Source organism: Macrosteles quadrilineatus, unplaced genomic scaffold, assembly GCF_028750875.1.
Source record: "Macrosteles quadrilineatus isolate MER2022 unplaced genomic scaffold, UCM_ALF_1.0 Scaffold_9__3_contigs__length_116548681, whole genome shotgun sequence".
Lineage (NCBI taxonomy): Eukaryota > Metazoa > Arthropoda > Insecta > Hemiptera > Cicadellidae > Macrosteles > Macrosteles quadrilineatus.
The window spans coordinates 9,178,075-9,206,043 of record NW_026542602.1 but is presented as its reverse complement, the minus strand read 5'-3'; the positions used below and the strand labels follow the sequence as shown (position 1 = coordinate 9,206,043).

At 36.2% G+C, this 27,969-nt stretch overlaps 1 protein-coding gene across 3 annotated transcripts; it reads right to left on the bottom strand.

The window, feature by feature from the left end:
* Positions 1 to 2,107: 2,107 nt before the first annotated feature.
* On the bottom strand, positions 2,108 to 27,882 carry LOC129003233 (uncharacterized). Of its 3 annotated transcripts, none has more exons than XM_054431525.1 (4): positions 27,501 to 27,541; positions 26,413 to 26,656; positions 24,949 to 24,999; positions 2,108 to 2,238 (listed from the first exon to the last, which is right to left on the bottom strand). In XM_054431525.1, the coding sequence occupies exons 1-4, from the start codon at positions 27,524 to 27,526 to the stop codon at positions 2,170 to 2,172; spliced, it is 390 nt and encodes a 129-aa protein (XP_054287500.1). In that variant the 5' UTR covers positions 27,527 to 27,541; the 3' UTR covers positions 2,108 to 2,169. The 3 variants fall into 3 exon arrangements, with proteins under 3 accessions (XP_054287500.1, XP_054287502.1, XP_054287501.1); XM_054431527.1 differs by lacking the exon at positions 27,501 to 27,541 and adding an exon at positions 27,800 to 27,882 and having other exon boundaries at positions 2,111 to 2,238; XM_054431526.1 differs by lacking the exon at positions 2,108 to 2,238 and adding an exon at positions 14,372 to 14,609.
* Between the last annotated feature and the right edge of the window lie 87 nt (positions 27,883 to 27,969).

The following is a 27,969-nucleotide window of genomic DNA, read 5'->3' as shown; positions in this document are numbered from 1 at the left end:
TTAAAACAATAATAATCTGGGGAAATCTTTGTTTGCAATTAATACTCAATCTATTTTTTAGATACTTGATACTTCTCTGTTACAAAAATAGTCTCATTAATTGATAACGAAGCTATTCACCTAAAATTTTAGCTTCTTCCTCAGTTTTGGGGCCTGCTAACCAAATTACGCCAAGACTTCCCAATTAACATGAGACCCTCCTTCATTAAGGCTGCTGACTTGGCCTTTCTTGCCCCCCTTCCCCTCACTCAAAATATCCCCCTCATCAGCATTCATTGGGAAATTAAGCATGACATTACACTAAAATTTCATTTAAGTGACAAGGGTATTAGTGCATTGTGTAGCAATCTTAAAACTTGTGTAAAGTTGGGGGAAACATGTCTTGTTAAAACTCAAACTTAAACAAGGAGTACAGAACACTTGTTAGGCAACACTGTTATTATTATTTCTTTTAGCGAATTTCCCATATGAGGAATAAGCTATTACCGTAGTACTCATGGTAAGTCCTGGACGCGGGACCGATTTTTTTTTTCGTTTTGAGGTCCCTAGAGGCCAAAAACACCATCCGTTCAAATTCATATATATATATATATATATATTTATATATTGATATATTTATATATTGATATATTTATATATTTATATATTGATATATTTATATATTTATATATTGATATATTTATATATTTATATATATATATATATATATGTGTCCGTTAGCACGATAACTCGAGCAAAAATGATCCGATTTTGATGAAATTTGGTACAAACGTGTAAACCTACGTTTATTCGAACGAGTTCGCGATCCAGCATGATCGGACCATGGGAACGGGGGTTTACGGGGGGTTTTATGGGGTAAAAATAGGTTTTTCCCATTTTTGACCCCAAAAACATAAAATTTAGCAATTTCTTTCCAAACCATTTTGTAGAGCTTAAAAAAACAAATAATTTAGTATATTGAAGCGTTATTATGCGCCTAATGGTTACGGAGAAAATTTAAAAAAATTTTAAATTTAAAATTCCCATGTTATTCTTATGGAGAATAAGTAAACTGTTGTAGTTTGCTTGTTTATGAACATATTTTGATCAAATTTGGAAAATGTTTTTATTTCCTACTAACTACTAACATTTTACAAAAAAAAAACAGTTTTACCCTCCCTGATGCAGCAAACCTAAGTACTTGCTAAACTAATTCTATTTAAATCGGGAAATGTTATATTTTTAAGTAGACATTTCACTATTTCAGTGTAAATCCAATCAGTCAAATGGAAATTCGCTTAGTCTGCAGGTTTGCTGCGGCGGGGGTATTTAAATTTTTACATGTTTAGCCTCTGGATCACGTAATTTACTAATAAAAAGGTTAAATACCTGTAGTACTTGTCAGTGATCCTGGAATTTAGGACAGCGACCCAGGTTTCGAACCTAAAGGTTCATTTTCAAGCTGATACCAAGTTGAAAACGCATTCCAAACACACAATCCTCTTCATTACTGTGAAGAGTCGTTATAACACATGAGACACGAACAAGAAAACACTGAACATTAAACAAAAATTGGCCAATTATAATACTGGTACGGTAGCGTGCGTGGTGTAGCCAGCAAAAGATGAGTCATGACCTGATGACTTGGTATCAGCTTGAAAATGAACCTTTAAGTTTGAAACCTAGGTCACTGACCTAAATTCCAGGATCACTGACAAGTACTACATGTTTAACCTTTTTCTTTTAAAGTTTCAAGCTCAAGATTTCTTTAGAATTTTGTTCTAGCATTTCAATGCATTCTTGCATAAGAATCTAGGTAAGTTAAAAATAAGTACCGGTAGTTTACAGATTGACTATGACAGAGGTCTTAATGAGGTCTTGAATAAGACAAGATTTTAATCCTAGAAAATATATTGGATACGGCGGCCAATCCAAAAAAAGTGGAATTCATTTTTCAAGTTATGAGAAATTATTTAAAGTTCCCTATTAAAAGTTTTCTCTAAATCTAATAGTTTCTGATATACCATCACTGGTGGCTCAGTTAAGTTTTTACCCTATGTAGCCAAATAAATAAATTTGTTATTAAATTCAAACGTTTCTTGTTATTTATTTAAGAAGAATTTATATAATTCTGTAACAATGATCACCATTTCTTATTTGGATTCAATTCCCAGGTGCTCGAAGGACTCCCTATTTAGGGGCGTTGCTAGCAGGAGAGGTGGTCGAATCACCGCCTTTAACTGCCGCTGTACTTGAAGGCTGTAAAAATGTAAAGTGAATTAATATGAATTGCTTTTTTTCTTTTTTCAAGCAGATTTTTCTTTTTTTTCTTTTGTTTTGGTTAAATCGTGCTGCAATACATATGCCATCCCAGATTAAACGTAGTAACCTACCTACAAAATAAAAACAGTCTGTTACTAGATTGAAAAATACTCCTACGTCAATGGCTTGAATAATACAGGGTCGTCTAAAAAGAACTGACACATTTTAACGTAAATTTTTATTTACAAAATTCTAACTACATGGTACGGTAACATTTACATATGTAGGCCTACAGATAGAAACATTTGTTGGTGATATTAAATAAATCTCAATATTAGCACCAACTAAGGCTATTCCGGCGTTAAATCAAAATTTAGCACATCGCACACCTTTGCTGCATTTCTCAGGGATGGAATTAACATTGCATAAGTAATGCCTTAAACAGTGACCGCATTGAGATTTACTGAATATTTTATTTTAAAATTTTTGAGTTTTTTTATCTGTACAAATGTAAATGTTACCATGTAGTAAAATTTTTGTAAATAAAAATTTATTTTGAAATGTGTCAGTTCTTTTTGGACCACTCTACAGGTTGAATAAAAAGTCAAGACCCCCCCATCTAATATTTTTCCAAGTTAATATACAGAGATATCCTTTTGGGGGTCAGATTGCACTTAGCAGAAAGTTTTATTTTATGATTTTGAAATTTTTGAGTGTCCCCCAAAAAGGGGGATTTGGGGGGTAACTCAAATATTTTAAATGTAAACCCCCTTCAAGTGACACCTCAATTTAAAGTGTTTACAAAAACTTAAAGAATGGTGAAAACTAGAGGTCGCTATCTCTTCTCTATCCAAAATAGTAGCCCGTCAAATGTTGTGGAAAATCAATGGTTCAAATTGGTTCGTAATGGTAATATTGGCTACCATTTTGGATAGAGAAGAGATAGCGAACTCTGGTTTTCACCATTCTTTAAGTTTTTGTAAACACTTCAAAATGAGGTGTCATTTGATGGGGGTTTACATTGAAAAGTCTTTAGTTGCCCCCCCCCTCCAATCACCCCTTTTGGGGGACACTCAAAAATTTTAAATGTAAACCCCCATTTAGTGACACCTCATTTTGAAGTGTTCAAAAAAACTTAAAGAATGGTGAAAACCAGAGTTCGCTATCTCTTCTCTATCCAAAATGGTAGCCAATATTACGATTACGAACCAATTTTACCATTGATTTTCCACAACATTTGATGGGCTACCATTTTGGATAGAGAAGAGATAGCGACCTCTAGTTTTCCCCATTCTTTAAGTTTTTCTAAGCACTTCAAAATGAGGTGTCACTTGAAGGGGGTTTACATTTAAAATATTTGAGTTGCCCCCCAAATCCCCCTTTAGGGGGGACACTCAAAAATGTCAAAATCATAAAATGAAACTTCCTGCTAAGATTGCACAACCCCCAAAAGGATATCTCTGTATATTTACTTGGAAAAATATTAGATGGGGGGGTCTTGACTTTTTATTCACCCTGTATGTACTGTATACAGTTTTTATTTAAATAACTAGCTGGCCCGACAGACGTCGTCCTGTCCTATTGTGGTTTTATGTCACATGCTCGTTCATTTTCAAGATGAGCTCGTTCGCATGGCTCAGACACGTCCTGGTTGAAGTTCGTTCGCTACGCTCACTCACCTTTAGGTTCGAGCTCGTTCGCTGCGCTCACTTGCCTTCAGGTTAGCTCGTTCGCTACGCTAACTCGCCTCCAGGTTGAAGTTCGTTCGCTACGCTCACTCACCTTTTGGTTGCAAATTAACTGTTCTCATAAATTAAAAATAAATATAGTGCTGCACCCTGTTGGTAAACCTATTAAGTTTTTAATGCTATTGAACATCACAGAATCAAATTGTTTAGTTGCACCAACTGTTAAGATTCTTTAATCTATATCTATAAAAGAGGAACTATGTATGTATGTATGTATGTGTGTGTGAGTGTGTGTGTGTGTGTGTATATACGTTATGGACTCCGAAACCGCTCGACAGATTGTAATGAAACTTTCAGACATTATTAAGAATCTTTCAAGGATGGTTCGAGTGAAGTTTGGTGCAGATCCGTCAAAAGGGCTCTACCCCAGAGGGTTTTAAGTGGGCCAATGTCAGACTTTTTTATCTACAATGTTTACGAATAAATATAATTTAAAAGCAGATGTTCACTTTCACCAACTGTTTTGTAGGTTAGAATAATCTTAACATTCTGTATTAGCATTTGTCATGATTTGAAATAGTGCCACAGTGTTTCTACAGATTGCAGCACAGAAAACAATTTTACTTTTGAATAAGTCCAAATGTATTAAACCCCAATCGAATCACACCTGTGCACTTCACAACGTTTAAATTCTCCAATGTTAAATAATAAACATAAAAACCTTTATCAAAGTATCTATATATATAAAAGGCAAAGCCCTCACTGACTGACTGACTCACTCACTCATCACTAACTCTCCCACTTCCGATTTACCTAGGAGGCTGAAATTTGGTACACTTATTCTTTAGGCATTAAATAGGAAAACTAAGTTGTTTTTATTCTGATCGGACTCTCGGGCTCCGCCCCAGTGGCTCTGGAGTTTCCCATGTTAACATTATGAGTACTCATATTTAAATGGAATTTATGAATCTTAACAGCTGTTTCAATTAAACAAGTTGGTTAGGTTCTATGATGTTGAATACCATTAAAGTTACAAGGATTACCAACAGGGTGCAGCACTATTATTTTATTAAATTTATGACAGCTTTAACAGCTAATTTGCAATCGAAAGGTGAGTGAGCGTAGCGAACGAACTTCAACCTGGTGGCGAGTTAGCGTAGCGAACGAGCTAACAGGCAAGTGAGCGCAGCGAACGAGCTCCAACCTAAAGGTGAGTGAGCGTAGCGAACGAACTTCAACCAGGACGTAATTGAGCCATGCGAACGAGCTCACTTATGAAGTAAAACGGGGCAAAGCCCGCGGGTACAGCTAGTTGTATTATAAACAATAAATGGGACGACTTTTTTAAATTTATGACAACAGCTAATTTGCAACAAAAAGGTGAGTGAGCGTAGCGAACGAACATCAACCTGGAGGCGAGTAAGCGTAGCGAACGAACTAACCTGAAAACAAGTGAGCGCAGCGATCGATTTCCAACCTGAAGGTGAGTGAGCGTAGCGAACGAACTTCAACCAGGACGTGATTGAGCCATGCGAATACTTATGATGTTAAGCGGAGCAAAGCCCGCGGGTACAGCTAGTTCCATTTAAATATGAGTACTCATAAGGTTAACATGGGAAACTCCAGAGCCACTGGGGCGGAGCCCTATTGACGGATCTGCACCAAACTTCACACAAACCATCCTTGAATAATGCTTAATAATGCCTGAAAGTTTCATTACAATCTGTCGAGCGGTTTTGGAGTCCATAAAGGACAAACATACAAATATACAAACATACAAATATACAAACATACAAATATACAAACATACATTGGATTTTATATATATAGATTAATTATTAATTTAAATGTTGTAGGTAAAAAAGTTGTAGTTAAATTTTACGTTTGTTGGTGCAAATGCATGGTTTTATTACGTTCTCGTACAGGAAAAATATAATTTTGTTAGATTAACAATGATATGTTCGTAAGTAAGAATATTTCTGTGGGTATTTTATTGTTACATGGGAACATTTTAAGGTACTTTCTCAGCTTTTATCTTATTCCTGCTATAAGACTTTTTTGTGGTTTTTCAGGACTCTCTCATTAACTGAACACTCGCAGAGTTTTTATACAGTTATTTTGTCTCAAGACTTTTTACAGATCTATATATACATATACAATCATCTGTGGCTCACGTATCCCAGAGACCAGGGCAATTTGTAATGCGGTTCTTTGTTGTCTGGGTTGATCGCCTCCAGACCCCTCTGTCCTGTTTCGCTGTCAGGGTCTACGTTGTCCTTGCTGACTTTGTCCTCTCATCTCGGCTCCTTCTGTCCTCAACTGGTATCGTCTCCTAGTGCTGGGCGGCTCTTGGTGTCCCAATCGCAGCAGCTCCACCAAACGAGGTCGCTAGCCCCACTGTCGAATGCAGACTGTCGTCCCTCCGAGACAGCTCTCTTCTATGGTAGTGAAGGTGGGCCTCTACACCCCCCTCCAGACGGATTCATGGCCCCAGAAATGACCCCTCCTTTGGCCACAGGGGACTAAGACTGAAATAAAATTCCGAGGCTCAATACGCCACTACTATGGGGGGGTGCCGGGGCTCAACAGGCCTCTAGTATGGGGTGCACCGGGCTCAACACACCTCTAGTGTGGTGTGTACCGGGCTCAGCATGCCTCTAGTGAGGGGGATGTCGGGGCTCAAAACGCTCTTGACTGCACCGGGCTCAGTCGGTCTCTAGTGCGGGGATGCCGGGGCTCAACACACCTCTCAGCTGCATTGGGCTCAACAAACCTCAAGTGTGCACCCCACCAGGTTGAGGCCGAAGGTCCAACTGACTCGAGTCTCCCGGTGATGCTCCTTTTATATGGTGGAAGGTGCTCTGAGGGTGGGGGATGGTACCGGGAACCCGGTCCAAAGCGAAAGTCCTGGGGACTTTTCCCTCAGCACACCGTCCTTGGGCACTTATCCCTCAGTACTTACCTGTAGAAGATACAAACACTTCAGTTCTCTCACCACCCTTGTCTGACCACAATGCTCTGTTAACATAGATCTGTCTGGCTAAAAATATCGACCATGTAAAACCTACTCCTAAGCTGATCAGGGACTTCAGTAGACCTAAAATAGAATCTTTCAAGTTGGTTCTGTTAAACGTAAACTGGACTGGGATGAAATGTTATCTAATCATAAGGACGATATCTTTTGCAAGTTTCTCTCTATTTTTCTGGATGCTATGAAGGAATGCTTCCCCTTTAAGACTGTTAAGCCTATGAACAGTAAGAATAAAACTAAAATGAAATGGCACAGTCATGAACTAACCCAACAGCGAAGAGAAGTTGAAAAGCTTTACGATTTTTGGCAGAGTGGGCAGAAAGGTATAATGTTTTAGTTGTCACTGCTAAACAGAGATATATCGAAGCAAAAGCAAGTTATCGGAGAGCTATTAACCAGGCAAAACTCAAGTCTAATGCTGACAATATAACCAAAGCGCCCAACCTATGCAAACGTGCATGGGAGCTAATTAATAACTCATCCACAGGGAAAACTACTCCATCGGCTGACTCACTGACTTCGCAGATCTTTAGTGACAACCCGCCTTCCATTGCTGCTGCTAAAAATATGATGAAGGTGCCCATATCAACATACCAGATTTCACTCTGAAGCCAGTGTCTAGTGAGGAAGTAGCAAATATTGAGATTGGCCTAAGAAATAGTAAAAGCCGTGATATATTTGATATCAGCAGTGTTCTCATCAAGGAAGTGCTTTCTGTGATACAGGGTGGGGCAGCATAACTTTGTTTTTTCAAAGTTTAATAAAACGCATTGTAGGAGTCAGACAAACTTTATTTGGTTTTTGTAACGTAAGTACGGTCCTAAAGTTTTGTTTTACGTAGTATTGAAGCTTAAATCATGCAGGTGACGTCCCCCATTCTAGATACATTGAGTATACCGATTTCTGGTGTGTCATTACGCTTTCAAGCATAGCAGGCGTTATGTTGGCAATGTCTTCCTGGATCATGTTTTTGAAATGTTGAAGGGTCCTTGGATGGTCCACATAAACGCGGGACTTCAAAAACCCCATAGAAAAAAATCGCAAGGGGACAAATCAGAATATTGATCAGGCCATTGCAAATCACACCTGGATCGCAACATTGAAGCTCTCACTGCCTCAATGTTCTCAGGTGATCTAATGGGCCATGGGACTCAAGTTTTTCGTTTTGTTGCACTTGCAGTATGTCTAAACGTATTGAACCACATATCAATTGTTTTCCGGTCCGGAACAGGGGCCAACGGGGCTAAATTAACCCGATTTTGAAAGGCACACTGGGCTGCGATCACTGTTTTTACGATTTTTACCCACTCAAAAAGTAGGCATCAACAGCAAACGCACGCTTCTCATTGTTCCAGCCCATAATGGCGACTAAACTATGCAAGGACAACACTTTTTAGCCTCGCCCCTCAAAGGAGACTGCTAGCTCTTCGCTATGACATGAACAAACAAGATGGCGCACATTTAAAAAAAGGAAGTTATGCTGCCCCACCCTGTATTATCACCACTTATACTTTGTATCAATATTTGTTTAATGTCTGGTAATTTTCCAGAATCCCTTTCATTATCTAAAGTTGTGCCTATTTTCAAAAAAGGGGATTTTTTTGTCCTGAGAGCTATCGACCGATCTCCGTTGTACCGATCTTCTCAAACATTTTGGAAAAGGCTGTGATACACCAGGTAACTAAATGTTTTAAATCCAATAATCTGTTTTCTAAATCCCAATTCGGCTTTCGAGGGGGACTGTCAACTGTGGACGCAGTTGGCAGCCTTGTTGTTGCTGCTTAAATGGTTTTGAAAAGCATGAAAGCACACTCACCACCATGTGTGACCATTCAAAGGCTTTCGACTGTGTTCCGTACGACATCCTTCTCACAAAACTTGAATAATACGGCATAAGAGGTGTTGAGCTAAACCTTTTTCGGACCTATTTGGCCAACCGCACACAGAAAGTCTTGTATAACAATAAGCTCTCTGAGGTGTCGGTAGTGAAGAGTGGCGTGCCCCAGGGATCAGTCCTTGGCCCATTTCTATTCTTAGTTGTAATTAATGACTTGCCTCTTAATGTTAATTGTAATTCTATATTTTTTGCTGATGATTCAACTTTTTTCTGCAGTAGACACAGTTTAATCACAGTTAGATAATGTTCATACGTCCAACTGTCTCATTGAATGTAACGATTGGTTCAAAAGTAGCGGTTTTCTATTGAATAATAGCAAGACTCAATCTATTTTATTTAGTTTAAGTAACCATGATTTAAACTTTCCTCAACTCTGTGATAATGTTAAATTGGGTATATAAAGGGTGCGCCAAAATAACCTGACGGTGTTTAATACTAAATAGCTCAAGAACAAACTACAATTTCATGTATTAAATAACGTTATATTTTACACACTACTATGCCATTTTCATTTATGAAAAATTATATCACTCAGGTTATATCACCTTCTCCTAAACACAGGCTTCCCATTTTTTTGCATATTTGCAGTCACCCTCGCCTGATGAATAGTAGCAATCTCTTCCCTGATACACTGCTTGAGTTCAGGGATGGTTTGACATTTCGAGACAAAAAGTATCCCCACAGCCAACAGTCACACAAAATTAAGTCTGGGGATCGAGCTGACCACAGCACATCACCAAACCAAGAGATCCCTAAGAGTTCACGCAAAGCTGACATTGAATAATTGGCTGTATGACAAGTTGCGCCGTCCTGTTGAAACCACGTGTTAGTCATGTCTATCCCTCATAACATCCGCAGTTGTGGAACCAAAAACCCCCTCAGTATTTCCAAATAGCGTTCCGAGTTTACAGTGACAGGGGCTGTTCCCACTTTCGTCCTCAAAAACATATGGTCCGATGACTCCAAACATTGCCACACCACACTGCACCACACTAGACAGTAACTTTCTTTTGACGACGTGATGTTTTACCAAACATAACCTAAAAATGGCATAACATAAGCAATCGTTCACTACAACAATGAGGTCTCTAGCTAGTATAACAGCTGACTTATTACAAAACAGAAACCGTCAGGTTTTTTTGGCGCACCCTTTACCTAGATTCTAAATTAGGCTGGAGTGTGCACATTTACCATGTTTGTAGTAGGCTCTCAAGAGTTATTTACTTACTCCGCGAGCTTCAAAAATTAATCTCTAGACACTACCTGATGGCCTACTTTGCCTTCTTTAATAGTATTTTAAGCTACGGTATTTTGCTGTGGGGCTGTGGTCATGATGTTAGCAGAATCTTGCTCCTACAAAAGAAGGCTTTAAGAATCATTACTTTTTGTAAGTACAGAGCCCATTGCAAACCCTTGTTTATTCAGGAAAAATACTCACTGTTTTTAATTTATTTATTTATGTGTGTCTTGTTTATGTAAAAGTTAATAATAATTCTGTAGCCTTGAGATCACATTCATGCACATAGTCATTTTACTAGACATAGGAATAATTTAGAATTACCTCTAGTCAGGCTAACAAAGTCACAAGAATCTTTTTCTTATATAGGGTTATAGTAGTTTACGCAACGATTGCGTTAAGTGAGTCTTTACGACACGAGTAGAAAATTTAAGGCACGAGCCTTGGCGAGTGTCTTAAAAACTTCTACGAGTGTCGTAAAGACTATTAACGCGAGTTGCGTACACTACTTTACCTACGACCGTTTTTTAATTACTATCAATCTGGATTTAATTACTAACAATCACTACTGATAACTTTTTAGAGAGGTTATGTTTTCGTGTATTGTCATTGCCACTGAAAGTGATGCAACGACTTGTTGTATAATCAGCTGATTTCCTGTAATTACGTGTTTGTTAAACTTCGTTAAATATTACATTGCTAGCAGCATTCTTACCACAAATAATATTGTATCAGGTAGGCAAATATTTAATTTATTTTTGGACTTCCACCAACTTAATTAAGAATACGCGAGTATCAACATGAACAAGTCGGATCAACAATTAAATTGGTCAACTGATCAGCTGATCAGCTGATTAGTTGACGTTCGAAGCATTACAATTTTAATTCTTTTCTCTCAATACTTGAACCTCATTGGTCCGTTACCTGTGTGGATATGAGAAAACTATGCGGATATGAAATGAAACTATGCGGATATGAAAGTAAACAGCTGTAAAGTGAAACTTTTCAATTCTAAGAACTGGACTGAAATGGCTACTTTAAAAAACGGTCGTAGGTAAAAGATGTTTAATGGTTTGCCAGCTGAGGCACACTGTGTTGATCTTAAGTTATTTAAAAGTAAACTTTTTTGCTGGTTATTAAATCACCCTTATTATAGTTTAAGTGAATTTTTTATGTCTGACATTGATATTAGTTTTTAGTTTCTGACTGATGTAGGCCTTACATGTGTAACTTACATTGTTGTTTAAATTATTTGTAGCCTAAGTTATTGAATGTTATAGGCCCTAATTAATATGCTATCCATTGGACATTTTATCCTTGCAGATTATTACTAAGTATTACTCTTATAATGACCTCAACTATACAAAATGTTCTTTTTGTAATTTGTTGCAATAAATTCTTGATTCTTGATTCAGGGAAGTAACTGAGTGCTTTTTCTGGTGCTCCGGGTTTCGTTGTCTATATTACATGATCCACATTGGCCTTCTTAAACACTTCATTAAACATTGCTTTATATTCCAGTGATAAAAAATTGAGATCGGACAAGCATCCTACGGATTTGAAGGAAAACTATATAGCCACTAAGCTACCCAGACCAAAACAAACATAATTCAATAAAATCGTAAAGGTCTTGTAAACTTTGGTTGCAAGTCGAAATTGGACCTTGATTTAATATGGTGAACACACGACCCCAGAATTTGATAACATTGAAACAGATTAATAAACATGTTTAAAACTAGCACATAGCTTAGTCTCTTGTACAATATATTGTGTTTAATTGTCTATAAATTCAATCGAAATTGGGATACAAACAAAATAGTGCACTTTTATGCTATATAGAGGTGTGCAGAGTTTGGATTTCCTGGTGCAACCCTTTAAAAAGTTAACAGGGGTCTCCAGCCTTTTAACGAATTTCCCCTATAGGGAATAAGCTATTACCGTAGTACTCATGGTAAGACCTGGACCCGGGACCGATTTACTTTTTCATTTTGAGGTCCCTAGAGACCAAAAACACCATCCGTTCAAATTCATATATATATTTATATATGTGTCCGTTAGCGCGATAACTCGAGCAAAAATCATCCGATTTTGATGAAATTTGGTACACACGTGTAAATCTAAAATTGGGTTTTCCCTTTTTTGACCTTAAAAACTTAAAATTTAGCATTTTCTTTCCAAACCATTTTGTAGAGCTTAAAAAACAAATAATTTATTATACTGAAGCGTTATTATGCGCCTAATGATTACGAAAATTCCAAAAAAAACTGTAAATTAAAAATTCGAATGTTATTCTTATGGAGAATAAGTAAACTGTTGTAGTTTGCTTGTTTATGATCATATTTTGATAAAATTTGGAAAATGCATTCATTTCATACTAAACTATTAACATTAAAATAAATACCTTTTTACCCTCCCTGTTGAAGCAAACCTAAGTACTCGTTAAACTAATGTTATTTTAATCTTACTAATATTATAAATGTGAAAGTTTGTGTGTTTGTTTGTTTGTTTGTTTGAAGATCAATCACTCGTTAACTACTGGATGGATTGGTCTGAAATTTGGCATGATTATAGCTAACATTCCCGATTAACATATAGGCATATTCTTATCTCAAAAATCCTTTCGGGCTCCGCCCCAGTGGCTCTGTGGTCCCCCATGTTAACCTTATGAGTATTCATATTTAAAGGGAATACAAGAATTTAGTCAGCTGTTTCAACTTAACAAGTTGGTACTATAGTATGCAAAAGCATTAAAAGTTATAAGATTTACCAACAGGGTGCAGCACTATTACTTTTTTTGTATTTATGGAAACAGCTAATTTGAACTAATCAACAACAAAAATCTATGATATGAAATGAGAACTGTCAAAGTAGGATTATTTACAGTTACTTTTATGTTTTTAATTTAATAAATCATTTGTGATATTTTGCGAATATTTAACAGTTTATTTATCTCTATTGTTTAGGTGAAGTAGTAGAATTAGTATGGCTATGGTAGATGTGTAATACTATAGTATACAGTAAATTTAAAGAAGCAAATTTTATCAAATCGTGTCCTCCCCCATTACAAACGCAAAGCTTGAGTATAACTGCAATAAGCATTTTGTACTTTTATGCCAATCCCGTGAACGGGTACTCTGCTAGTTAGGGAATAAATGTGATATTTTTAAGGAGACATTTTAGTGTAAATCCAATCAGGCAAATGGAAATTCGCTTAGTCTGCAGGTTTGCTGCGGCGAGGGTATTTATTAACCATGTATTTATTTATTTTTTATTATTGGCAAATTTGTTTATTTCATCGTATTATACTAGGGATATTTTATGTAAACCACTTTTTATCCCTTCCCTGTAGCAGATAACATAACTACATTTCAAATCTAATATTATTTTAATGGTGAAGAAATTAATTGTTTATGGAAATAGCTTGGTTAAAATCCAATCAGACAAATTGAAATTCGCTTATTCTGCAGGTTTCCTGCGGAGAGGGTTTTGAATTTTAAAGTTGTTAAATTGTTTGGATTTTGTCTGGGTCAGGTAGCATTACACCCTTACAAAATATGACCCCCGTATATTTCACTGTGAGAAACACAGTGCTGAAACTTGTATAGCTTATATTAAACTTAATACATTGAACTTTTTTACTTTTTTCAGCACTTCTTTTAAGATTCTATCATTTTCTTCTTTTGAATCACTTGCAACAAGTTCTTTGTTGATACATAGGTCACCAAAGAAGAGGGATACTACTTTGATGTCTCTAAAATACTTAAAATAGCTCTGGAGAGCATGACAAACCGAAAGGGGCTGGTAAAAATCTGTAAATACCGAAAACTGTACCAAATGAGCGTAGCTTACTGGATTCATTATCAAGTGACAAATGCATCTTTTATGTGAATAGTAGCACAAACCTTTTTGAGACATCAGGAAAGCATTCTAGTCCATCCAAAACCTCCCTGTGTTTATTATAAATAGCTTATTTTCCCAACTTAACATTGGAACTAGCGTTACTTTGTTTGTCTACTCGTAAAATCAAATTTTATTCCACACAAGATTTTAATCCTGAAACCTGAAATATATTTTGGATACAGCGGCCAATCAAAAAAATGTGGAATTTATATATCAAGTCATAAGAAAGTATTTGAAGTTCTCTATTAAAGGTTTTCTATAAATCTAATAGTTTCTGATATATCACTGGTGGCTCAGTTAGGCTCGCCCGATGTAGTTAAAGAAATAAATTGGGATTTGACAGTGCCTTGTTATTTATTTAAGGAATAAAACATTCATTTCACATAACAATAGTCTTTACTAAAACATGCCATTACAATAACTTACAACAACAACCCAAACAAAAATAATTTTATAATATCGAATTAATTATTGACATAACATTTTTTAATATTCCTGTATCAATTATCGCCATTTCTTATTTGGATTCAATTCCGGGCGGGTTCCAAGGACTCCCTATTTAGGGGCGTCGCCAGCAGGAGGAGAGGTGGCTGGTGTTGCTGTACCTGCTGAAGGCTGTAAAATGTTAAGTGAATTAATATGGATTGCACACAACACCTTTTTTGGTATTTGTAAAATAAATATAGAGGAGTAAGCAGATTTTTCTTTTTTTCTGTTTTGGTTGAATCGTGCTGCAATACATATGCCATCACAGACTAAAGGAAATAACCTACAAAATGAAAATACGTCGTCGTTGAGAGTTCGAAAAGTACTCCTACGTCAATGGCTTGATAAATATATAGTTTTTATTTAAATAAACTAACCTGATCAAAAGTATTCAAGGCCTGAATTTACAACACAATGCCGTAAGTGTTGTAAATAAAATGAAGACTTAGTAAAATTTTACGTTTTTTAGTGCAAATGCATGGTTTTATTACGTTCTCGTATAGGAAAAATACGTTTTCCTACAGTCACCCGACAAAGTTGACTTCCTTGTACTGTTTATAGTACAGAAAGCTGCTAATTGCTACATATTTATACTTTGTCGTACGGTTTATACTTTGGCGCACATCAGGATTCCAACGAAACAATACAAAACAGCGTGGTTCTAATATGCACGTAATACGGTACGCTTGGAAATAGGTTGGCAACACTGTGAGCAGCTGATTGACTATTATAAATACGATTTAACCTGTCATTTCGTGATTATAGTTTATGTTCTCTTTTCTTAAAGATACTTAAAGATAACTTAAAGATACTACGACGAAAAACATTAAAAGGAGGATGGCAGAATTAAATGAGAGTTATATAGCTGTCAGTAAAATGTTTCCCAGGGGCAATAACTCTCAAGGAAATCATCTACACCAAGATAAACCAACATACTCACAAGTATCAGCTACAATACCAATATCCACACAGTTTAAAGCAACTCCGACAACCAACAATATTTACACATTCCTTGAAAATGTGGACCACGAGGAAGAAATAAACCCCCATACAACAGGTCATTATGGATACAAACCAAAATCTCTACAAAGCCGAACCTATACAAACAGAAACCACGGCTATAAAACTACGTCACAACAAACCCCTCGACATAAAACAAGCAAACCTCCACCCTCAGCGTCCAAGGTACCAGCAAACAATCAAACACAACCAGTAACCAAGCCATCAAAGGATGATATCTTATTAACGCGCCTGGAAGATGCAAACTTTATCAGGCAAATAAGAACATGGGCGCAAAATGTTGTCACAGATTTGAACCAAAACCAAGGAGATAATAATGATAAGGCAATTGACTCTGTAACTATGTCATTCAAAAACATGTTTTTGTCTATAATAAACAATATGAACCCAAATGAATACATACAGACAGAATAGTGACTCAAAAATAAAATTCATGTACTGGAATGCCCAATCTCTGCCAGCCTAGTGGGCAGAAATAAGCCATTATATACCTAAAAATAAAATCCATATAGTTGCTGTTCAAGAAACCTGGTTCAAACCCCATCAAAGATTTAAATTACAAGGCTACACAATCATAAGAAAAGACAGGAACGACGGTTATGGAGGTGTAGCCTTTTTCATACATAACTCCCTGGACTGGGAACAAGTAGATCTTGGAAACAGTTCATCAGAAAGCATAGCAATTGTTATTAAAGTAAAGACATATGATGAAAACGATACCAAAATTTACATATACAATCACTACTTCAATCAAAGAAAAATAGATAAGAGCTTCTGGAAAAATAATGTTTTCAACTCAAACCATAATTTTTATTTAATATGTGGAGATTTCAACGCACATCACCCCATCTGGGGAAGCCACAAAACATGCTCCAGAGGAGAGCATATATTGGACTCATATTTGGATTCCAATGCGTTACTACTGAACGATGGCACACACACCACAATCAAAACTGACTGTAGACAGTCATCAGCCATAGGCCTCAGCTTCGCACCTACTAAACTCCACAACCTCATAACAGGATGGCAAGTGCAACATGACTCATGTGGGAGCAATCATTTCCCAGTACATCTGTATATAGAAATAAAAACAAGTGAGACCAAAAAAGACCCAAGAATCATAAGGGACTTCAAAAGAGCTAGGTCCAGCTACACTCTAAGTATAGAAGAATTAATTAACGAAAAACTTCAGGAACATACAGAAATAAAAATGGATGACCTCTATGAAATAATACAACAATCTGCTGACGCCACCATACCAATTAAAAAATATCTTTAAAGAGACCTGAAGGGTAAATTCAACCCCAAATGCTGGTGGACAACTGAGTGTTCTCATGCCATAGCTAAAAGAAGACTTAGTTTTGCTACTTTCAGAAAATTAATGACACCAACAACGTATACTAGTTATAGAAATCAAGCACAAGAAGCCCGGAGGGTCATACAGCAGGCTAAAGATAATGCCTGGGAAACCCTGTGCAAAAATTTAGCAAACTGTGATGCAGCTAAAGCATGGAGACTTGTTAAAAGCTTTAAAGGCACGCAAAAAAAACAAGACTCATCTATTTTTGACAATGGAGAACTAGCTGAAGAATTTATAAGTTCCTTAGTACCCGATTATGTCCCAAATCTACTTGAGGTTACGTACCCTCAAATAGAAGTCACTGATTTGACAATGATAGAAAAACTTTCTGAAAAAGAGCTAAGCATAGCAATTCAGTCTAAAAAGCAAAACACCTCTCCGGATTGGGCAGCATGAGATGATAAGAAGACTACCACAGATTGGTCAAACAACCCTACTCGAAATCTACAATACTATCTGGGAAAGCAACGGTACCAAAATACCAAAACAATGGAAACAACAGAAAATACACCCTTTGCTTAAACCTAAGAAAGATAAATATGATGCAAACGCTTATCGACCTATCTGCCTGATATCATGTACAGCGAAGATCTTCAACACAATGATTAAAAACCGAACTGAATGGTTTGTAGAACACCATAGGATAATCCCAGATATACAATGCGGTTTCAGAAAGCGCAGAGGTTGTATGGATCATTTAATAACATTCAATACTGACATTCACTTGGCAAAGACAAGGAAGGAGGCTATAGTAGCAGCATCGATGGATCTTACCAAGGCATACGACAAAGTTGTCAACAAACTTATCAGAAAAATGTTTCTATACAAAATTCCAACAAGAATTATTTTTTATTGTCATAACTGGTTAACAAATAGAGAACTACACCTAAAATCAGACAATAGGACAATAATTAAAACAACAAGCATGGGACTTCCTCAGGGTAGCACTCTGAGTCCTCTCCTTTTTGCAATTTATGTAGCAGATATCGAAAAGTATCATAAAGCAGATACAAAAACCCTACAATATGCGGATGACATCCTGATATACACAAGTCATACTTCAGAATTGAAAGCTCATGAGACCCTACAAATAAGCCTAAACAGCACCAACACAGAATTTGACCAACTAGGTATGCAATTCAATGCCACCAAATCAAAAATAATATATTTCACGAACAAAAGGAACCCTACCCATTACATCTACAAAATAGATAATCAAGAAATTCCCCAAGAAGATTAAGTTAAAATACTAGGAATCCTCTTTGATAGCAAACACAAATTTAAAAGACACATAGAAGTGCTAGTGGCATCATGCATGCGAGACATGGATATCATAAAGTCACTTGCATATGGCGTAAAGGGCGCACATCAAAAATTTCTCCTCAATATATATAGAGCTATGACTAGAGCAAAGATAGACTATGGTTGCTGTTAGATGAAATCACAAAAAGGCAATCACAGGATATAGAAAAAATACAAAATGCAGCACTAAGAATATGTCTTGTTGGAGCCATAAGAACGACGCCAATTCAAGACATTCAACGTGAAACCTTGTTAATCCCATTACACATGAGAAGGGACCAAATTAATGAAAATTTAGCACTTAAAGTAAGTAGAGATAGCTCACATCCTGCTTATTTAAGTCTACACCAATTAAGTCTTTATGTCAATCACCACAAATTTTGGGAAAAAAAACACCTACAGCAGTGAACGCCCTGGAAGAGTACAATATTCACAATAGGACATCAATAAACAAGGAATACAACACCAAACACAAGTTTAGTCTCTCCAAACCAATAGAAATGACAAACATTAATGCTATACTTGAAACTGACCTAGACAAAAAAAAATACAACAAAACCGTCACAAACAAACTTGTCTTGTACCAAACAGCAATGCAGATAATAGAAGCCTATACAGATTACTCATCAATTTACAACAGATGGCTCCAAAACAAAATCGGGAGTAGGAGCTGGAAAAGAGTGTAGGAGTTTTGCCAACGGGTATCAGGTAGAAAGGGTCCCCATCCATGAATTCCACATACTGCGGAGTCTTGCCAACGGTTGTGGGTTGCGCGAGAGGGGGTGGAGGAGGGAGAGAGATTACACGTGACCGTGAGGGTGGCTTCCGCTAGGGGTGGACAAACCAGGCAAGATGCTGACTGTGTTCAAAGTAATGGAGTTATGCACTTCTGACTGTGAAAGGATATGTATTGAATTTTTAACCTAACCTAACCTAATCTAACCTAACCCACTGCGACAAGCGCATAACTGCCAAGCGTAGACAACCCTGACAATCGCTCTCCTTCCCTCCGTCACACTCTTTCTCCCACCACCACCGTTGGCAAATCTCCGCACCAAGAGGTGGCCGAAGGCATCCCCCCCATCTACCTGACACCCGTTGGCAAAACTCCGGTTCCCGAGCTGGAATCCATCTGGAAGGTAGCCATCCAGGCATAGGCATTAGGCTTGATAACAAAACGTCAATAGTGTCTGCAGAAATATATGCTATTCACAAAGCCTTAGAACAAATATCTCTTTTTACCGAAAAAGACAAATGGTTTATTTTCACTGACTCACAAGTAGCCATACAAAAGATTAAGAATACAATAGATGGACAGTGCAACGATCATTTAGAATTAGAGATTATAGAGCAGCTAATATCACTCAACCAGAAGACCATTGTGATGCACTGGATACCAAGTCACATAGGATTACCTGGCAATGAAAAGGCTGATAAACTGGCCAAGACCGCAGCTAATTCAAATGAAGCTATAGACAAAGAATTCATTACACCTATGTCAGACATAAAGGTTTATATTAAACATAAATACAAGATTAAAGAATATACAGAATTTGACAACAATGTTAAAGGACAATGGTACAAAACCATTCAACCTAAAGCACCTCAAAAGCCATGGTTTTGTAGCTACAGGCTAAGCCGGGCTGACACTACACTAATTTGTAAATTAAGATTTGGCCATGTATACAATGCTATGAGACTATTCCAAATGAAAAGAACAGAACAGACTATTCCAAAAGAAACAGAAATCCAACTTTAATAATAGTCCAACAAGACATAAAAATAAAAATTGACTTTTGACTTTTAAAAAAACCCCGGGAAAATTGACTAAAGAAGTAGCGTGGCTACGTGGTTATTTTGAACCAAGCCAGCTTTTTAAAAGTGAACTAGAAGAAGAAGAAGAAGAAGAAGATACTACGACTACAATCAGCTGGTGCAGTATTTCCCATTCCGTTCAAGGCTTGGGTTTAACCTAAACCTAAAAACGTGTTGTATAGTGTTTGAAAGACTAATTATGTATATGATTTATAGTGACTGTAGGAAAATATAATGTGTAACACGAGTGCAAAAGGCCTTTGCTGCACTCAAGATCATTCCACACTCGCCTGCGGCTCATGCGTAAACATTGCTCTCGTGTGCAGCAAAGTGCCACTTTGCTCACTAGTTACACAAATAACTATTTCGTTAGGTTAACAATGATATGTTCGTAAGTAAGAATATTTCCATTGGTTTTAGCTCAATATAATACAAAAATGCTCATTTTCCTACAGTTACCTAACAATGTACATGTTCTCTCACTGATTTGAGAAAGCAAAGTGGCCAATTCGCTCATCAGTGAGACAATGTTAACATTGTCTCACTCACTCCAGATTTGCAACGTGAAGGCACGAAAAATAGTGAGCGCGTAACATGCAGACAAGGTCTTATGCGCGCAAAATACGTTAGCAGCACTGGTTGTAAATCAGCTGGTCAGCTGGTTGTATTGTTGTATCATTAAATGTAATATTAAAAGTTCACTTCTGTGTAAAAAATATGTCACGTTTCTTTACCAATTTATTTGTTTTATGGTAACTGTAGGAAAAATATAATGTGTAACTCGAGTGCAAAGTGCAATTGCCTCACTCGAGAAATTATTCCTTGAGTAAGTATTTTTCTCGAGTGAGTCAATTGCTCCCTTTGCTCACTAGTTGCACAAATAACTATTTCATCACTCCGTAACGTAAGTAAACTATTTTCGATAACAGCTGACATCAATGAAAGTAGTCGTTTCCCAAGCTGTAATTTAGGGCGAGGGAAAATCGATCAGCTGATTTTCCCTCGCTCTAAATTTACTTTTCCTACAGTCACCCGACAAAGTTGGCTTCCTTGTACTGTTTATAGTACAGAAAGCTGCTAATTGCTGCATATTTATACTTTGCCGTACGGTTTATACTTTGTCGTACGGTTTATACTTTGCCGCACATCAGGATTCCAACAAAACAACACAAAACAGCGTGGTTCTATTATGCACGTAATCCGTGTACGCTTGGAAATAGGTTGGCAACACTTAAAGATAATAATACTATGAGCAGCTGATTGACTATCATAACTACGATTTAACCTGTAATTTCGTGTTTATAGTTTCGGTATTTCTGAACTTTCTGGACTTTTCTTTTAATCGTTTTTAAAACATTCCTACGATCTTAATAAACAAGAAAATACCTTTAAAGCATTTTTTTAGGCGCGGAAACCACTTCAAATTACAAAAACATACGGAACTATATTCTCAAAACGAGGAGCACATTTCTTGCCGAGGAAAAATAGCGGAGTGATACGGACCGCGGTCACTACTTTCTCTAGGGCACCATTTGTGTTGCCAGCTGAACCTAAAAACGTGTTGTATAGTGTTTGAAAGACTAATTATTTATATGCTTTATAGTGACTGTAGGAAAAATATAATGTGTAACACGAGTGAAAAAGGCCTTTGCTGCACTCGAGATCATTCCGCACTCGCCTGCGGCTCGTGCGTAAACATTGCTCTCGTGTGCAGCAAAGTGCCACTTTCACCACTAGTTACACAAATAACTATTTCCTCGCTCTCAATTAGTTCTCCATTTACTCACAACGTACACTAGTGTTTTGTTACGGTTTAATTTAATGATTTAAATCAGCTGTATGTACAGTATTGTTAAAAGTTGTTTTTTGTTTTATTTCACTGATTAATCCAAATTTATTGAAAAAATACGTATGTTGCCTTTAGAATATTTTATTTTATTTTTATGTTTTAAAAATTAATCGAAAATATACGTAGGTTTCCTTTCAGAAGATTTTATTTTATTTTGATATTTAATCTAATTGATTGAGAAATAAATTAGTTGTAATATTACTGAGGTCTACTATTCTGTGTTTGTGTATTTTTGCGTCGTGATAAAAAGTATCGTTCATAACTCTTACCAAAAGTTATTATCCGGCACTTGCTCCGAAGTGTTGACGTACCAGTGAAACCTTGCAATATTGTTTTTAACTTAAATATCATCGTAACCAATAAACCTATATCTGGGAAACGGTTAGCAACTTAATAATCTTCTATATATATAAAAGGCAAAGCCCTCACTGACTCACTGACTGACTGACTCACTCATCACTAATTCTCCCACTTCCCATTTACCTAGGAGGCTGAAATTCGGTACACCGATTCTTTGGGCATTACCTAGGAAAACTAAGTAGTTTTTATTCTGATCGGGCCTCCGGGCTCCGCCCCAGTGGCTCTGGAGTTTCCCATGTTAACCTTATGATTTTTCATATTTAAAATGAATTAATGAATCTTAACAGCTGTTTCAATTAAACAATTTGGTTCTGTTCTGTGATGTTCAATAGCATTAAAGTTACAAGGATTACCAACAGGGTGCAGCACTATTATTTTTTTTTATTTATGACAACAGCTAATTTGCAACCAAAAGGTGAGTGAGCGTAGCGAACGAACTTCAACCTGTAGGCGAGTTAGCGTAGCGAACGAGCTAACCTGAAGGCAAGTGAGCGCAGCGAACGAGCTCCAACCTAAAGGTGAGTGATCGTAGCGAACGAACTTCAACCAGGACGTATAATTGAGCCATGAGAATACTTATGAAGTTTAACGGGGCAAAGCCCGCGGGTACAGCTAGTTGCCATATAATTGCCAAATAATTAATTGTCATATGATTTTCTGCGCAGAAAACATTTTTCATTCATACATCAGTTAGTTCTGAGATTTATCGCCAAGATAACTAAGGTAGTCTTCATTCAAATTCCACCGAAAAACGGTTTCAACTAGTTGAATGTCGAAGAGTTTGAAAGCCAGACACCCGAGCCTTTGGGGCTAGTTGCACTTGAAGTATGAAAAGAAAATATATATGTTGATGTATTGTTATTTTTGTGAAGGTTCAGTGTAGAGGATGTTTACTATCTAGGTGAGTGGCATGTGGCATTTCTTGTAAAGAAATAGCTAACACTTTCAGGACTAACCGGTTTAAACGTAAGTAACTTCTGTGAGTAGTAAGTAAAATATTGGTACTGAGACCGTTCCTCTCGCGCCAAAGTTACGCTAATTTACTCGGCTTACAACACATCTGACTTACCAGGTTATTTATCAGTTTTTATACATATTTAAAACATACGTACAGGCAAGCTAGATACCAATAAAGTTTTACATGTTGGATCAAATCACAGATCCAACATGTTGTTCATCATTTTTAAAGGTCAAATCACAGATAAATACTCCCGCCGCAGCAAACATGCCGACTAAGCGAATTTCCATTTGTCTGCATTGATTTTCATTAAATATATTTAAATAAATAAGGTTTAACGAGTAGGCCTACCTAGGTTTGCTGCTACAAGGAAACTAATAAAGTGTGTTTTTTAGTCAAATACTAATAGCTTAGTGTAAAATAAATTAATTTGCCAAGTTTGATCAAAATATATCCATAAACAAGCAAACTACAACATTTTACAATATTCTCCATAAGAATAACATGGGAATTTTAAATTTACAATTTTTTAAATTTTCTCCGTTACCAATAACCGAACAAAAATACTTTGATATACTAAATTATTTGTTTTTTAAGCTCTTTAAAAAGGTCTAAAGAGAAATTGGGAAATTTTGTGTTTTGAGGGTCAAAAGTGAGAAAAACCAATTTTTACCCCATTAAACCGCGTTCCCATGGTCCGATCATGCTGGTTTGCGAACTCATTCAAGTTTATCCCGCTTTACACCTTTAAACTAAATTTCATCAAAATCGGACAAAAATTACTCAAGTTATCGCGTTCACGGACACATATATATATATATATAAATCTATATATATAAAAGGCAAAGCCCTCACTGACTCACTCACTCGCTCACTCATCACTAATTCTCTTACTTCCCATTTACCTATGAGGATGAAATTTGGTACACTGATTCTTTAGGCATTAAATAGGAAAACTAAGTTGTTTTTATCCTGATCGGACTCTCGGGCTCCGCCTCAGTGGTTCTGGAGTTTCCCATGTTAACCTTATGAGTACTCATATTTAAATGGAATTAATGAATCTTAACAGCTGTTTCAATTAAACAAGTTGGTTCTGTTCCATGATGTCCAATAGCATTAAAATTACAAGGATTACCAACAGGGTGCAGCACTATTTTTTTAATTCATGACAACAGCTAATTTGCAACCAAAAGGTGAGTGAGCGTAGCGAACGAACTTCAACCAGGAGGCAAGTTAGCGTAGCAAACGAGCTAACCTGAAGGCAAGTGAGCGCAGCGAACGAGCTCCAACCCAAAGGTGAGTGAGCGTAACGAACGAACTTCAACCAGGACGTGATTGAGCCATGCGAACGAGCTCACTTATGAAGTTAAACGGGGCAAAGCCCGCGGGTACAGCTAGTCTCTATATATATATATACAGTATATATATATACATATATAAAAATTTGAACCAATGGTGTTTTTGGCCTCTGGGGACATCAAAATGAAAAATTAAATCCGTCCCGGGCCTAGGTCTTACCATGCCACCTACGGTAATAGCTACTTCCCTATAGGGAAATTCGCTAAAAATGCAATGATGTTGAAACTCATCAACATTCCATGGTTTTTAGGTCTAAAATTAAACATTATTACAGTAAAATGCCCATATCGATATCAGTGAGTTATAAATCTAGATTCAACATCGAGTTTAATTTCAAAATGATGAAAACAACGAATGAGTAAAGTAATTATAAAGAAAATTAACTTACGAGTGGTACGGTTAGTGACTATTAATCTATATATTTATCTTGTAAGTTCATATTTACCTTTGATAATCTTCCAAATCCATAATGTTCAAACACTGCTGAATGATCGTACTGAAACATTTGTTCGACTTTAAAAACAAAACTGATACTAAACACGTGCGTACCGTCCATTACCTTTGCTCTATTTTGAAATATTTTATTATTTATTAACCTGTACTTCCTTTATACATACTTTTTATAATACTTTTAAGGGATACATTATAGAGGTGTTTACTCAAGTCTTATCAAATATGCTTTGATAATATATTTAAGTTTTTTCGTAGAAAGAAGTTTATAAAATAAGTTCAAAAAAGCAAAAGAAGGTAGAAAACAGGTCGTGGAAGGTATAAAAAGGGAGTTGTGAGGCACTACAGCAATGAAAAACATATTTAATTTATTGTATATTTACTAATTTGATACTCTGAAATATTATATTACGTTACTAGTCCTGAAAATAAGTGTTTACACACATGAGTCCGGTACACACATTTTGGACGAGTGACGTACGATAGTTTACGCCATACTACTAAATCCGTACAAATCGTTATATATTTCCACCAACTAAAGGACTAAAAATCACTAGTCATAACCTCTAAGAGGGGTTATGTTTTGTTTATAACCACTCACTGCCTCCTAAATACAGTATAATCAGCTGATTGGTGTCCGGTAAAACTCATTATAGCACAGTAGTACGCAATGAAACCCCATTTGAATAAGCTGGCGGCAAACAGATGTTTTCTAAACTAAAACATTGCGTAGGAAGTTCGTCAAAATAATGTAGTGTGGCGTAAATTATTTGCCAGTCACTTGTTCCCACGGTATCGAAAGGCCGTATTCAATACTAAATCTGCACGTTTCTTACGTCATAGATAAAACATACTCCCATGATAACGACATGGTTTCTGAGAAACTGCAAACAGACTGAGTTAGCAGTTCATACAGTATTGGCACTTTCCCGTTCTTTTGTTTTTTTTTTCATAACGGGTATGATTTTAAATTATATTTTATTTATTGTACATTAAATTTTACGACAATTATTCCTCAACATAAAAAATGTCCTTTGAAAATATTTAAGATTTCTTGATGCCAACTAATCTCAAATCTGTGACAACGTTTCTAATAGCATACTCTAATAGTAGAATGTACGTAATCTAAAATATGTCGAATAATAGATTACATTACTTGTCATTTTTGAAAGGACGATACACGTTAAAAACTTCCTAAATATCTTATTGAGGATGACCCGACTTTTCTCACCTCTGGTGTCTTAGGACAACTAATAGAACTTATCCATTATTGGTTCTGGAAATGTGTAGTCGGTTTAAACCCTCCACTTGATGACACTGACACAACCTTATTTGCGTTTTTCCAGCTTTACTTATTTTATAACTATTAATTGCAAAATCTATGATTACCGTTTAGAACTATTTATTTCAAAATCTATGATTACCGTTTAGAACTATTTATTGCAAAATCTATGATTACCGTGTTTTCAGTGCCGCTGGTTGTTGTGGCCTTATCGCCAGCCTTTCCACCGTTTTCGGTTGTTGTGGCCTTATCGTCAGTCTTTCCACTGTTTTCGGTTGTTGTGACCTCAGCCTTTCCATTATTTTCCGTCCCAGCAGAATTTCCGACTGGTCCCTCAGCTGCGTCTGGTCCCTCAGCTGCGACTGTTCCCATCCAGTAGATGACTAATGCAATTGCCAGGTAGCTCTTCATTATGGTTTGTCTGGAAAATGTGCGGCGTTGAATTAAAAAATAGTTTATTGCGTATTAGAAAGTAATTTTGTTTGGTACTGTTGGTAATATGTTGGAATATAATCTATTCAAATCTACTTTTTGTCGAAAGAATATTAAAATAGCCATTGGTCTATGACTTTTTTCGGATGTTGTAATTATTGTGACAATTGGTGTAAATGGAACTAAATCTTTAAGGATTGATGCACGTTTTGGTATGGTGGGGTTCTCTCGTAAAAGAATAAATACAGAGTAGTCTAAAGAAACATGTATAATTTTTTTTACAGTATTATACACCAACAAAACGCAAACGCGGGTAACTGCAAACGCTTATACAACTGTTGATTTGAAATTCCTATGTAATTCTTATTGAGAATAAACTGTTGTAGTTTGCTTGCTTAGGGATATAATTTGATTAAATTTGTTTATTTCATACATAGTTACTATTAAGATTAGTTTTCAATTAAAAAAACGCATTCTTTATTATCTTCCCTGTAGCAGCAAACCTAATTACACATTCAGATTAATGTTTATTTATTTATTTTACTTTCATTCCAGATACAAGCAATCAATATCAATACAAACAATAAATAAATAAATCAATAAAAGGAAATACAGTAAAACACATTTTGAGGGTAAAACACAACAGAGCGAGCAAAACTCTATAAGTTGACATACACATTGATTAATAATTATAATAAAAATTCTAAATATTTCAATCCATCTAATGCATACATCTTTAGTTAAATATGAGATTGATGAAGTGGTATTTTTTATAATATTTGTGGCTGTTACAACTTAAGTGTTATTTTTTAAATTAAAGGTGATTGCTATACATGAAATTCCCGATTTGTATCACCATGGGTGTTCTGAAATATTACAGTAAGGCAAAGCACTATATCACTACTAGAATGATCACTTTGGCAAAGTAAAATATAAAAATAAATGATACGACTACTTTTGTAGAATGTTCGTAGGATTATGTTTTTGTTAGTATAGCTTGTGTGCTACTACCATTTTACAATATAAGCTATGTGAACATATTTATACTTCAAAATATACAAAAAGGATACCGTCATACATCTTATCTAAGAAATATTTTAACTAAGCAAATTGGTGTTTTCTAAAATCCTACCTGTTAGTAACGAATGATGTGTACGGAGCAGAATTTTACGCTGTATATATATTAGGTATATGACTCATGACAGCTGGTAAGCTACCACCTGTTATGCGTCATAAACCTAATTGCTGTGTTTTTTAACAAATTCCTAACATCAGGTAACATTAAATATGGCCGATTGGTGA